The sequence below is a fragment of the Scardinius erythrophthalmus genome (genome assembly GCF_964197995.2).
Source record: "Scardinius erythrophthalmus genome assembly, chromosome: 9".
Taxonomy (NCBI): domain Eukaryota; kingdom Metazoa; phylum Chordata; class Actinopteri; order Cypriniformes; family Leuciscidae; genus Scardinius; species Scardinius erythrophthalmus.
Window position 1 is genome coordinate 24550437 of NC_138229.1, and position 15285 is coordinate 24565721.

Consider the following 15285-nt stretch of genomic DNA (forward strand, 5'->3'; position numbering starts at 1 on the left):
CAAACAGATACATTACACACTAAACATTAAAAAGCATCATATGACTCCTTTAAAGGAAATCTAAAATTAAAAATAGGGTATATGCACATGCACAATTAAAAAACCTGTAACGGCTGAAACAGATAAATGTAAAACTCTTTAATATTGGCCAGTAATCAATATGGTACCTATATGTTGCACTTTTAATGTAATATTATTTCATATGTGGCTTAGTGGTTGAGCTGTGGTGATCATTCAAGTTCAGCTTGTGTTCGTGATCTCCCCCATCATTTCCTGTCTGCTCTTGACTATCACAAAAAAAGCCAAAAAAGACCTCATATAATACATATTATTATGCCACACCCGTAGGCTGTTTATTTGAATAGTTAACTGTCTCCACGTAAAAAATAAAGTAGCGTTCAAAGTTGCCATGTAATCAAGGTCTCACAAGCGAGCCAGTCATCTCTCTGTTTATTTTGACTAATGCACTGTTAATGACATATCTCTGTCTAGCCTGTGTGTTTTTGCGTGCATGAGAATAGGTCTGTGTGTGTAGTCAGTGTGTGTACGTTTATCTCCCCAGCCGCGACGGGTTCCTCAGACTGTCTGCTGCAGGGCTGGAGCGCTTGATTCATTAGACTGTCAGCCTGTGCCTGAGAGAGTAATGCTTTTATGCAGGATTAGAACAGGGCCACCAGTGTTAGCTCTACAGGGAAATAAATACATGGAGGATGAGCCTCCACCCCCCCCACCCCAAGCTGGCCATTAGTCCTGCAGTCAACACCGCCACCGTAGATTTGTTTCTCTGATAGGTCCTGCTTTAGCAAAGGCCTTCGCTCTCTTTCGGGCAGCTACTATAAAAAAAAATAAATAAAAAAAAACGAAAAACAAGAGAGACTTGTGAGAAGTTTGACGCGGGCATCTAATAATTGATCCTTTCCTGTCGTGTTTTGATTCTTTTGCTTTGCAGCGGAGACGCTTCCATCTGGCCATGGTGAAAATGAAGGGTTGTGGATGACAGCTTTGTGGAGATTGTGTGACTGGGAAAATGCTAGACCAATTTAAATGTCCTCTCGTTGGGACGAATGGATTTGCGGCAGGCGTTGTAAGGAATACTTGTTGCGGGAAAGGTGTAATAGGGTATTGTTAAAATGCTTGAATAACCGAACCGTTCTTTTACATAGAGGTCATGAAGAGAGATGCAAAACGAAACTGTCATTACGACAATTCAGTGTTTGCTCGAACGTTTCAAATTATAAATATGATAATTAGCCCCTTCAAAAAAACTCCAAAAAAGACTTCTTCATGAAAGAGCATTTATAAAACTGAAAATATCAGTTATTGGAAGCGGTGCCCATCAGCAACCCATAAGTCCATTTCCCTCAAATTACCATTCATTACCATTTTAGTGTCAAACCATTAGTTTGACCAGCTAATCCGTGCAATTACCGGTAGTATTATACGATTTCCTAACAATTCATTGCAGATTCTCTTTATGGCTCCATTAAAAGGATGGCTAATTTTGTGGCAAACTTGATTTCTCGTCAGTGGAGCCGGCGTTTCCTGTCGAATGGCCTTTGTAGAAACGAAGCCTCAAGGCACTTTTATGGCCACCTCTCAGGCTCGGTGCATCGGTATGAGAGTGTGACTGTGAATACGAATCGCCTCTTTAGCCCTGCTGCTCTGGAGGGTCAGGCATGTGTGCAAGACTCAGAGGCAAAGATAGCACTACAGCCACTTTTGTTCTAAATGGATGTGGGAAGTGATAGCAAGGATGTTTTAGCACACTTTCGATTAGATTGGTGTAAAAAGCTGAGCTTTATTTAAATATGGATATGAATTCACATGACGTCCATCTCAATCTTGTCTTGGTCTAATTTTCGAATAACTTTAATTAAAACGTCATTAGCATACATTATAGAATACTGAACAGATCAGTAGTTCATGTACATCTGTAGACAAATATAGAATTCAACAAATCAAAGTTTAATGATCTTTCAAACTACCTGAAAGTACATTAACTACTGATCTCTCAAATACTTTCTTTGATTAAATTGAACTTATTTCAACTGTCATCCTTCTCTCCAAAAGAGTCTGCCTAGCTTTGGACCATACTTGCAGACGAAGACTCAAGCCTTGGTGAAGTACAAGAAAAGCCTAAAAGACGCCAGTGGAAATGTGATCATAGACACCAGTGATGATAGAGTTAACATCCCCAAAACACCCGTCCCCAGCGTGAAAGTAAGTATCATATCACCATTTGCTATTTGAGGCATTACATTTTTCCAGCGATACATGGATAGTAGGGCTGTCAGTCAATTACAAGTTGTATTCAAATTAATTGCATGATATGCTGATTATTCTATGTATACACAAATATATTACTAATGATTACTGTTGTATGTATAGACTGACATTTAAAAGAAGCATTTAATTGATCAAAAGTGACAGTAAAGACATTTCTAAATGTTACAATAAATTAAATTTGTGAACTTATTCATCAAAAAAAAAAAAAAAAAAACTGTTACCGTATCCACAAAAATATTAAGCAGCACAAATGTTTTCAACATCGATAATACTAATAAATGTTTCTTGAGCATATTAACATATTTGATTTCTGAAGGATCATGTGACACTGAAGACTGGAAAGACAGGAATTAATTACATTTTACAATATATGAAATAGAAAACAGTTACTTTAAATTGAAAAAAATATTTCACAATAATACTGTTTTTAGGGCTGCACGATAAATTGAAATTATAGAAATATCGCAAATGAACATATTTTTACATTTGATTATTCAGTTTAGTTGGTATTTAAATATTGTTTTGTTTTTTACATTGATGTTAAAATGACATTGTCAGATTTGTGACATTACTTTTTATGTAATGCTAAAACACTACTGATCACTTTCAGAAGTTGTAGTGATGCTTTCTTTTCCCAAAAGGAACGTGAAACATATATATTTGTTTATATCATTTTCAGTTTTTAATATTTAAATATTTAATGTATTTAAAAATAAAATATAAGTTGAATATAAAAATGTTCTTTAATATCATGCTGCCCTAGAGAACATAAGAGATTTTTCTCAAAAACATCTTACCGACCCATAACTTTTGAACGGTAGTGTACATATATTAATTAGTTTCAGTGATTATTAAAGGTACTCTAAGTGATGTTGGGTAACGCCACTTCTTGTTGACGTTTAAAGTATTGTTAAACAAAACGGAGGTTAGCTAGACCCTCCCTCCTCCTCATCCGCGCACTAATCCCCCAAACCCCACCCCCAAATCCACCTTGTCGGTTATTGGCTGGAACAGTTTGTTATGTTTCGTGGTGCGGGTGAGCCCAGTTTGTTTTTGTTGCCGTTTGTGGAGCCTGGGGTGTCTACAGAGACCAGGTTTTTTTACAGTGTGTTCAGGGGACAGGCAGCTAGCGGATGGTGAGGAGATGTTTGCTGTATGTGACAAAAAATGTTTTGGCCTAAAAAACGCATGACATCACTTAGAGCACCTTTAATTCTTTATTTTTGTATTACTTAATTGTTGTCATAAGTACACATATGTCATATGACTGCTGCATCGTGTCCTGCTGTTTTTTCAGTATCAGTGGCACATTTTATAACACATGTCATGTTTAATTAAAAATGATGTACAGGTCAGGAGATATGATTAATTACATTCTTTTTTTCAATCACCTTTTTAATAATGAATCACCCTACATTAACACTAACTAATACATACAATACGTAAACGTACACAAATGCACAAACCCAAAAATCCTGTCATTATTTACTCAACCTCATGTTATTCCAAACATGTGGATCATAAAGAAGATATTTTGAATAATGCTGGGAACCAAACAGGTTTGGTTACCATAGACTTCCAGCAGCCTGTCCTCCTGTAATCTGACGCTGTCTTTGGTAGCACACGCAGTGATGCTGCTCATAACATTAAAAGGCTTTATTCCTCGAGGTGATTATGCTGTGAGGGATCTCTAGGAGGAAAGGAGATCACAAACTACCAGTCAGACTTTAAAACCAATCCGCTCCTTCCAGCGCAGATTTAATTAAGCTAACTTAAGAACGGAATGCTGCCTTTCAAACTGTTTCTTTGAGACGCTCTTTCCGTTTTAATCCCTTCCTCTCCTCCCTGTAAAGGACGTGATTGCCAGGGCGCTGAAGCATATTGGCGCCTACCAGGAGCTGGACAACACAGAACAAGTGCAGGCCCTCATCGATCCAGAGATGTGTATCAACTGTGGCAAGTGCTACATGACCTGCAATGACTCGGGCTACCAGGTACAGACGCACAGATCAGATAATTACTCATTATGGCACATGCTATTTACGGGAAAGCAATTACTACTGGATTCCATTTGCTGAAATATGGTAAGCTAGCAAATGTTTTCAGATTAAATGTTGTCTTTGGAGGTCACTCGATTGGAGAGTTCATTCAACGCCTTTGGCCCCGCATTTGGAAAACATAAAGAGCCAAATGCAGTCTGAAATTAATAAAGCCGGTGCGCAATGAAGGAGCCCAGCTACTTCCCTTGAAGAACGGCACTGTTGGGCTCGTTGCTGTCATTGCTGTTGCTTTTTTTACCTCCATGAAAAGCTCTCCCAAGAGTGGGGAAATCCTCCTATGGAGAGACGATAATTGCTCTAATGTAATAGCTTTTTTTTCCCTCCCCTTCCTCTTCTTTTGCAGGCTATTAAGTTTGACCCTGAGACCCATCTTCCTGTAATCATGGACAGCTGCACCGGCTGCACTCTCTGCCTGAGCGTGTGCCCCATCATCGACTGCATCAAAATGGTTACCAGGACAACGCCGTACGTGCCTAAGAGGGGCCTGCCTGTTAATCCCATTTACTAAAGCACACTGTCGCTTCACCTGACCGGAGAGAAAGAAAACCAAAGAGCGACATCTCATTCAAAGCATCGATTCCACTTATAATTGCTGTGTGAAAAATTACCTTTATTATGAAAACGAATAATTAGCCAGCAGAAATAATTGCTTTATATTCCCAAGCCAGTTATGCTAGAATAATTGTGCTGGCACAAAAGAGTTGCATAATTTCGAAACAACACAGTGCCTTTTTTTGTCCCTTTCCCATAAGATACAACAATCAAAAAGTGCAAGGGGGGGATTGACTGAGAAAGATGGTTAAGTGCTTTTGTTATCTCTGACATAAATGACAATGAATAAATAAATAAATGCTAAAGCAAGAGCATTAATAATTGACAGTATTGAAGTCTCATTTTCACAATACACATTTTGGAAACTGGGGGAAATGAATTATGACTGCTAACTGTGATTAATAATAATGAAACATCTAATAATTATTTATAAAGCAGATTTGCTGTTTAATATTTGTCAGTAATTAAATCACAAGACGTATTTATGTATAAATAGATTTCTAACGATCAGCTAATTATCTCCAAAAACATCATTTTCAAGTGTGAGCCATAATTAATTTGAATGAAGTTTAAACGGCTTCATTTGCAGTTAGTTAGATTGTTTAGGCCTCTTGAAGAGCAGCTTTAGGTTTAAACACAAGCAGAACAAATCGTTCTAATGATGTTTAGAACGGTTCCTCTAATGTCCCAATTGATTTGTTTTGCAAAACAAAGCATTCATTGGAGCTGATATAAACCGTCTGAAAGATTTATGCTCAGTCTCTGTTGTGTTAATATGATCTTCCTATAATTGTTACATCTGCGAACAAGCATCCGATTGGGTGCAGTGGACAAGGCTGTAGACGGAGTTAATTAAAATGCTATCGTTTTCATCTCCGTGATGCAGACCGCTCCTTCTCTGAGTGGTTTGGCGTTTGAAATGCAGGAAAACGCTGCTTTTGAAAAACAGCAGCCAGACATGTCAGAGTTATTTCATCATTTGTTATTGCCGCACAATAACAAGGGATTAGAAAGAAAAGCGGGCCTCCATAAATCTAAAGCTCCATTAATTTGGCTGAGACTTAACTTGCTTTGTAAAAATGTTTGCCTTTGAAAAATTAGCAACCATGCCAAGCACGACGAGAAGGTTCAGCAAATTTACTGAAGTCCCTTAAGCGCACTCATTATTAGCTACCAGAACAGCATTTGAAAGAAAAACATAAATCACAGATACTTTTTAAAGAACTTTTAAGTTATTACTTGCATTTCATTGCCTGATATTAAATTGTTATTTTTTAAATATAGAGACAAAATCCTTTATATACGCACAGAATCAGGTCAATAACAAGTCAAAGTGATCGTTGTGTGCTGGAGAAGCAGCAGCTCTTCCCCTGCCTGTCATTCATACATCACCGTGCATCAACCTACTTCCTCCCTCTGATTGCAATTAAGAAATTATGTGTCTGGAACCATGGCCAGGCGTGCCAGGTTAAATTATTCATAAATGTTAATAAGACAAGCGAGAGCACTCCCTCTTTTCTCCTCCTGCTCCCCTTCCTGAGTGCCGTATTAGAAAAATAATATTGACCTTTCCGTCGTAACGCCTACATGTGACATAATGTCCATGTCTTTTCGAAAGGCACATGGAGACGGCTCTTCCTCTCAGACATATACAGAACTGAATGAGTTGGATGTACTCAATGCTCAGTTAGGTTGAGAAAAAGCAAATAAAAATGTTCTGCAATCTATAAATGTTTATTAAAAAACAATGATGTGATCATAATGTCATAATTTAACGTAATTGCAGGACTTCCTAATAGCACATTAGAGTATTCTTAAGGGGGTAATATACCTTATTCAGAGCAGCGTAATGACAGGTATGAAGTGAGGCTGTGAGGGATAGACTTGCATGCGCTGTAAAAATCTGTACAAAGCTCCTAGATTACTTCCACAGCTTATATTGTCGGGAGTTTTTTGTCAACTGAAATTTCTTGGAAAGATATTTTTTCCAGTGTTTCATGAGCAGAACAATCCAAAAACACATTAAATAACAGTACAGCCCATTGAAGAGATGCATGTCTGTCCCTCACAGCCTTGCTTACATTCCCATTAAAAATCAAAGATGGTGCTGCTGTGAATAAGGTCTATTCACCCAAAAAGCATTGTTTACTCAAACCCCATGTTATTCTAAACCTGTGGAACACAAAAGAAGATATTTTGAATAATGCTGGGAACCAAACAGTTTTGGTTACCATAGACTTCCATTGTATGTAAAAAAAAAACCTCACATTTCTTAAAATATCTTTTGTTCCACAGAAAAAAAAGAGAATCATACAAGTTTAAAATGACATGAAAGTGACTATTACAGTATTTCTAATAAAGAATGTTGCTTTTATATTTTCAGTTTTCGTTTTAATTTTAGTTTAAAGGGTTAGTTCACCCAAACAATGAATATTCTGTCATCATTTACTCATCCTCATCTCGTTCCAAAGACTTTCGTTCATCTTCGAAACACAAATGAAGATATTTTTAATGAAATCTGAGCATTTTCTCTCCCTCCATTGACCATCTATGCAACTACCACTACCACTCTTCAAAAAGTTCACAAAGAGATCGCAAAACTAATCCATATGAATTGAGACATGATCACTTTTCTATGATTTGGTTTGGAATTGCATGAGGCATAAGTTTTTGTAAATTTGTTTTTATTAGATTTTTTAAATATATATTTCTATATAGCTTTATATTTATAGCTATAGCGCTATATTTATTTATTTTTGGGTGAACTATACCTTTATGTCAGAAAATTATATTTTCCACGCAAAAGAACACTTCTGTGACTCTTTCAACGTTTTAACAAAAAAATAACATAAAATGTTTTTGTAAAAAAAAAAACTGTATTAAAACTACTTGTACTTCTCACAATCTGATTATTCCTGAATTGGAGAAAATGACAGAAATCTTGATTTATTTAAACACACACACAAAAAAAAAATTCTCTTTTTTCATATAAAGACCTTTTTTTTGGTCCACACTAGGCCTTGTAAAAAGTAGAAATTTCATAAGCTAACCAGTAGAGGGTACCATGCTATGAACGTTACATATGAAAGCTAATACTGCTCTAAAATGCCTGCACTAGGGTTCACCACAGTAACCCCACAACATCTTATTATCAGACCCAATGGACCAAGATCACCAGAACATCTTTTACCTAACGGGTATTTCTGTGATTGCTCTGATATACAAGTATACTACTAACTTTTCACTTTGACTGCAATAGAATGAACATGTTTTCCTCTTATTCCCATGACGGCCCTATTGTCTATGGGTTTGACATGTCCCTTGACAGATCTAATTTGACTGTTGCTGCCTGCAAAGTTGTAGATGTGGATGTGACAATAATCATTAAAGCTATTAGCATGGAGTGAATCACAGCCACTGGTGAGTGTTGTATAGACTCATGACCTCTGACCTGGGCTAATTGGCAGGAGGCTGGCAGAGAGCCTTTCATTTCTCTCCACTATGAAAGACTGAAGAGGTGAGAGACAACAGCACCGAGCCACGGCCGCCGATGATTCTGTTCTTCACTACAGGCCTGGAACACACAGAGAAGAAACATATGAAACAAAGGCCATCATTGGGTATTTACTTTGCTTTTTCATTTAGTATTGTCTTGTTTGTGGTATACATTTTTTTTTTTTTTTTTTTTTGAGTTTATCACATATCACAATTTTGTTTTAAACCGCGGTAAATAAATTATTTTTATATTTTAGGTTTTAATTTTACATTTCCATTAAAGTTTAAAATACATTTTTAAACAACTGTAATAACATTTGTATTTTAGAAATATTTTATATAGCTTTAATTCATTTTAAAAATATATAATTTTAGTAGGCTACTGGAAAAATATAAATGTTGCCTTGACAACTAACTGAAATAAGTTCCAGTCTTTCCATCCAATTTTTATATTTTATTTTATTTTAGCTTTATTTCTGTTACTGTAAACAATTTAAAAGTTTTGGTTAACAATAAAAACACTGGTAAATTATGACAGAATTTAAATTTTGGGGTGAAGTCAGAAATGTTTTCTTTTCTGCAAGATATATATATATATATATATATATATATATATATATATACTGTATATATATACAATTTTTTTTCTCCATAAAACAACAGCACCGAGCCATGGCCAGCAATGCTTAATTGCTTGAATTAATTTCCTTTAATTATTGTTTAAAATCGTTTAATTTAAAATGTTTATTTTTAGAGCTGCAATATGTAACTTAATAAAAAAAGTTTATTTTAAATGAGTTTATCACATGCACATTTTAATTGTGGGGAAGTGGGGAAGGTATGTTTAAAAACGAGAAAGCGGTGCACAGCAGGATGGTACACGACACGCGCACAGCTGCGCGAACACAAACAATCCTATCCAGGATGCAACAATGGCCCTTGTCAGTGTTTTCAATACTGTGGCTCCCTCCCAGTCATAAAGATATAAAGTCTTGTTTGCTGCTTTAATTCAATTGGACTGGTGGAGGTAGGATGTCTGTGGAACACTGGCCAATGCTAATCTCATTTGGTCAGCCATTACGCCGGAGTTCAGTCCTGGCCTGCTCTCTCCACGAATGCACCTTCCTGCCAAGCCTTGGCACACCCCCGTGAAAAACACTGCGAGCCTGGCTCCATACCTTCAGAGCTCTCGTTTTTCTTTCCCCGGTGGTGAGATCTGCGCTGCAGGTCGTTCCTCAACGGAGGAGAGGAGTTAACCTTTCTGATGATGACACCTAAAGCTGCAGGCTGCCAGTGAAGTGTCTCTCCCTCCCGTCCTGACCCACGGACCGGCTGGTCCAGCTGCGTGTAGGCCTTCTCCACAGGTCTCCCTGCACAGATGAAAGCAGATGTTAAATGATGCTCCCCCGACAAATTCAATGATAGATGGTAATGGGGGTGATTACTTTAAAAGGGGATAAAATGGTCTCTAAACTACAGCCTATCAGCGGCGGCGGCCGGGGCAAAGAAGCGAGCGAGCAGGCTTTCGTGCTTCCCTTTGAGCCTGGATTTCAGCAGATCAATTGGATTTTTGAGTTGGCCAAAGGAGATACGATCCGATGGCAATCCTCCCTCCCCATCGATCTCTACTTTTACAATGGCTATGAAATAGCTTTTACAGCATTGTCAAAATGAGCCCCGAAATGAGGGATAGGGAGAATCATCGGTTGATCAGGTTAAAGTTGATTTTCTTTAGCAGTCAGCCACGACACCGAGCTATAGCACTAAAAGTTTATTGTCAAAAGTAAGTAGGTCTTTAATCGAATCTGCATCGAGTCATGGAGTTTCTCCTTATTATTTTATCATCAAACGTAAATGAAGCCTACACAGAGGAGGAGAAGCAAAACTTGGCTTGTGTGATATAGTGACACACAAAAGCCCAGCGCAGTGCACGACTTGCAGTTATTTTAACGCTCTGCCCTTTTTGAGAATCAGTGAGTCGAAATTATGTTCAATTTTCCATCTCGAGCATTATTGAGGTGCAAACAATCCCAGTTCAATTTTCAAGCATTAACGCCAATAACCCCCCTGCCTGTTCTTCCACAGTTTTGCCGCAGTTTGCCAATCAGATTTTGAAGCCACTTGTTCATTTTAAATCTTGTAAGACTGAGAAGTTGAAGACAAAACAGGACTATACATGTAATTATCTTTATGGATGTTTATGGACGATTGGATATGGATATTTGTTGTCCACTGACTGATTGTAAGATTGATTAATTCATTCATTTACCCATTCATTCCAAATATCAGATTTTTACCAATAGCGGAAAACATTCTTTAATATCGCACAAAGACTTTCTGGACCGGACTAGACAGTAGACACATGTTCAGGTTGCTGTCCTGGGATGGACCATGTAAACTGAATCACAAAATTTAATCAACACAAGTGGCAGCAATGCTCATAATATAGTATATTAATTAAACATCAACATAAATGACTTCATTAAAGGTCCCGTTCTTCGTGATCCCATGTTTCAAACTTTAGTTAGTGTGTAATGTTGCTGTTAGAGCATAAATAATATCTGTAAAATTATAAAGCTCAAAGTTCAATGCCAAGCGAGATATTTTATTTAACAGAAGTCGCCTACATCGAACTGCCCGTTTGGACTACACCCCTCTACTTCCTTCTTTAATGACGTCAGTAGAGCAGTTTTTTGACTAACCTCCGCCCACAGGAATGCTCCCTCAACTCTACCGAAATTCGTTTATGTACTTGCACACTTCTTATAACTTACTGTGTTTACTCAGCTCTTACGGTGATTTTCTGAAGTAAAACTGACGCTTCATCTTTTGTGTGATGTACAATAAACTTTATTAAAATCATCAGTATATGTTTGATCATCATTCGGACCTGGTCCGAAACAGCAGACTTGTAGGCTATTAATAAATAATGGATACATACAAGCAGATGACAAATACGTTATAATAACCGTAATTAAACTACTTAACTATACCTGTTCCATCTCTATACAGCACTCTGACTCTGTAGGCATTATTGTCCGACTCGAAATGAACACCGTTACTGAGAGTTTCTGATATTATCATCATTCCGTGAGATGAAATTGTCCTGAGAGACTGAGCGCGAGCTCATGAAGCTCCGCCCCCTGGGTCGTCCAGCAGCAGCTTATTTGCATTTAAAGGGCACACACTAAAACAGCGTGTTTTTCTGAGCCCCAAAAAATGACAATTTAAACATGCTGTAAAAAATGATCTGTTGGGTATTTTGAGCTGAAACTTCACATACACACTCTGGGGACTCCCCAGTGTGTATGTGAAGTTTGGGACATCAGAGACTTATTTTACATCTTGTGAAAAGGGGCATAATACGGGACCTTTAAAACCATAATTTCAGACTTTTGATTGTACTACAAACGTGGTGGGCCTTTTTTATGGTTGTTTGTGTTATTCACTCAACGTACACTTGCAGAACTTATATAAAAATATAACGTGTCTAATATACACTACCATTCAAAGGTTTAGCGTAAGACTCTCTTATGCTCACCAAGGCTGCAAATATTTGATAAAAAAATACAGTAATAACATTAATATTGTGAATATATCATTACTATTTCAAAAACTCATTATTACTAGCATCATTACTCCAGTCTTCAGTGTCACACGATCCTTCAGACATCATTCTAGTATGATTATTTGCTGCTCAAGAAACAAACCCTATCATTTGAAATAGATATTTTGTAAAAAAAGATCTTTACTGCCACTTTTGAGAAAAATCTTACTCTATACCCAAACTTATGAATGGTAGTCTAACATTATATTGTCAGTAATCTGTATTTTGTATAAATGTAGATGTAAATAATGCTTCTGACCTTTTAAATATATTTCATGTGTACACAGGTTGTACGTTATCCACAATGCAGATTAATGACAAAACAGGTTATTGTTTTCAAAGAGCATACTGCAAATCACATTAATGAATATCACAATTCTTACATAATCTTAAAAAATATTTAATGTATAGACACGAGACTCTTTAAACTTAAAATTCTGAAACATACACTTTCTTTGTAGTTGACTAACTGTCCTATCAAGTTTTTCCTTAAAATATATGAATGGAGAAAACATTGCTTCTTTAGTTTTTCAATTAGTAAACACTGAACACTAATTAAATACTTATTAAGAACATTTGACTTTTGGTTGATGTCAAATGTATCTCTAAATACAGAATCACCCATATGTCTTAAACATGTCTGTAGGCTAGTTGCTAGTTATTTCAGCTGTTAGTTTGTGGAACATGACAGATGTTCTGGTTATTCCCTTTAGCGTAACAATCCTTTCACAAGAACCAATTCCAGTACTGAAAAGTCAAATACAAAAATAAGATGATTTACAATGTCTGCTGTTCTGTGTACGCAGCATAACAATACTATTCACTGGCTGAATTTAAGCTGAAGTCACTTAGAATGAATAATACTCCACCAAAGCATTTCTCCATTTCTTCAAGTATCAGTGTAGGTGGGTTGAGATGTATATAATTTATATCATTTTTCACAGACTAAATCTGACAATCCTTCTCATAAATTAGTTTTAAAGTTATCCAAAGTTCAGCCTGCCCTACAAAGGCAGGCATCTGGCCAATCAAGCCGGTCTTTGTTTCAATATGCATAAAACACTGCTTTGTCTCTGTGGTACAATACAATGATCTGAAAAGTGAAATTTAACACATTTACAGTGAACTCTCGTCCATTGTGAATGCTCTGCATCTTACAGCCAACCTCTTCTGAAGTCATTAAAAATAAATGCAAGAAGACCATCATGTCATTTGCATATAGATAAAAGCCCATTTGATTTGGGAAATCACTACCTCATTTTGTGATCTAGGAGATAGATTTTAATCTAAGAATAAACGTCCTGCACACTTTCCCCGCTCCTTATTTTTACATCTCTATGTCAGTGTGGGTAAAAAGATGTTATTTTGGAGGGCAGACGTTCACATTTCTGCTGAGCCCCTGCTAAGATGTGAATCTCCTGTAGGTGATAGTACCTTCCGTGTTTCGTACTAGCTGACAGAGCTGTTCTGTCATAAACAAACTGTGCTGCTGCCATGAACCGCTGACATGAAGGCCTAAAACATCAGTGTTCACCTCAGTGTCTAAACAGAACATCTATGTTGATCCAGGAACAACTTTCCATTCAACCAATCAGATTTGAGGGTCAAGTTTACAGTTTATGTCAAGTTTAGGCTTACAGCCAGGGTTAGGTGCTTATCAGTGTTATTCAAATGGTATTTCCATCTGATTTTAGGGATAATTTAGGGGTAGGATAACATTTTTGGATGGGAATGTTGTTCCAGGATCAACAAAATATGTCTAACTCAGGATGTGCTGTCTAAATGATAAGCTTTTGTATGTATACAAAAGCATGCTAACAACAGCTATTCTAAAAGAGTTTTCAGCTTCCCAGCTAACAAAAATATATTCTATGAATTTTATATATTCAAACTTTCCCATTAAGAAAACAGTATTTTCAATGTTCTCTGAACATTTAAAACGTCCATTTGAATGATGGAACGCTATATAAATGCAGTCCATTTACCATTTACCATAAATTTTTAATGAAAAATATATATATATTTACGGACACTGCAACAGTGAGCTCACTCTCTGCGGCGTCTTTTTAAAAATATCAACATATAAAAAATAATAAATTAAGTAAAACTATAGAATATAGGCCTGCTCCACTTTACTGCAAAATTTGCATTCTTTTAATTCAGCCAAGAGGTCAAGCCGTGGTTTATCAATCTTCTAATTGGTCACACGTCTTCACAAATTTGCAGCTCAGAATTCATCAAACTTAAACTTTGGAACACGCCGAAATATGAAACTTCTTTGCATGAGCTTCTGTTTCAGGTCTCCAGCATTCGCATGGAAGTCAATGGAACAAAAAATGTAGTGTAACAGCCCTAGTCCTCATACAGTTTCCTTATATTAAAAACAGTGGGCAAGATATTCTTCAAAAAATATTCACAATTTGTGTTTCATTGAAGAAAGCCAAACCGGTTTAGAACAATGTGAAATTTGACAGAATGTCCCTTCTTGCATGAACAATCCCATTAACCCCTTAACTGTCACCGTCCCGTATACGGGACGCCTAACTTTACTTCCCTATATTACTATTTAATCCTAATCTAATTATGACAAACTATATATCATTGGAAAGTTCTAAGACTCCTAAATAGATATTTAGGACTGTTTTTTTGTTATAAATTATGTAGGAACAGAAATAGATGAATTTATGACAAGAGTGCACCTCAAAAAATCTACGTAATAACAGGAGTTCTGACCTTCGTCACAAAAAGTTGACGCACCCACTTTTAATAATTGATATGTTGGTTTTTATGCTAAAATTTCATTAGAAAATATATAATCTAGTATTTGTCAATAAAAAATAATAAAATAATATTATCTTCTAAAAAGTATAATATATATATTATCCTCTAAAATATTGTATTATTTTTTTTATCACTTTTTTTATTATATTACATATTTTATTAGTTATCATAAATTAGGTATCATTTGAAAGCTTATGATCTCAGAATTCATCCTGTGAAAACTGTTTTGAAATTGGACATTGTGTTACCATAGAAACGGTACTCTAAATTATTTTATCAAGCTCCTCCCCTTTTGGGCATCCTTATGTTTCATAATTTATGATCAAAATATTTTCTAATCTTGACAAAACACATATTGTCAGAAAGGTCTGAGTCTCAAGGTTCCATATTTTATGACAGAAGTGATATTTGGACAGAAATTTATTAATTTGTTATGGTAGAATGCATACAGTTAAATTCAATGGAATTCAATGACACCCGGTGGCTATTTTTGGTAATACGCCT

General features: G+C 36.3%; 1 protein-coding gene across 1 annotated transcript in view; it reads left to right on the forward strand.

The window, feature by feature from the left end:
* The window catches only part of dpydb (dihydropyrimidine dehydrogenase b), a 175159-nt gene extending 169935 nt beyond the window's left edge, over positions 1–5224 (forward strand). The window contains exons 21-23 of the mRNA XM_081373345.1: positions 2071–2220; positions 4140–4280; positions 4690–5224. Of these exons, the coding sequence (XP_081229471.1) occupies positions 2071–2220; positions 4140–4280; positions 4690–4854 (456 nt within the window). The 3' untranslated portion in view covers positions 4855–5224. The remainder of the gene's footprint in view (positions 1–2070; positions 2221–4139; positions 4281–4689) is intronic.
* The last annotated feature ends 10061 nt before the right edge of the window (positions 5225–15285 follow it).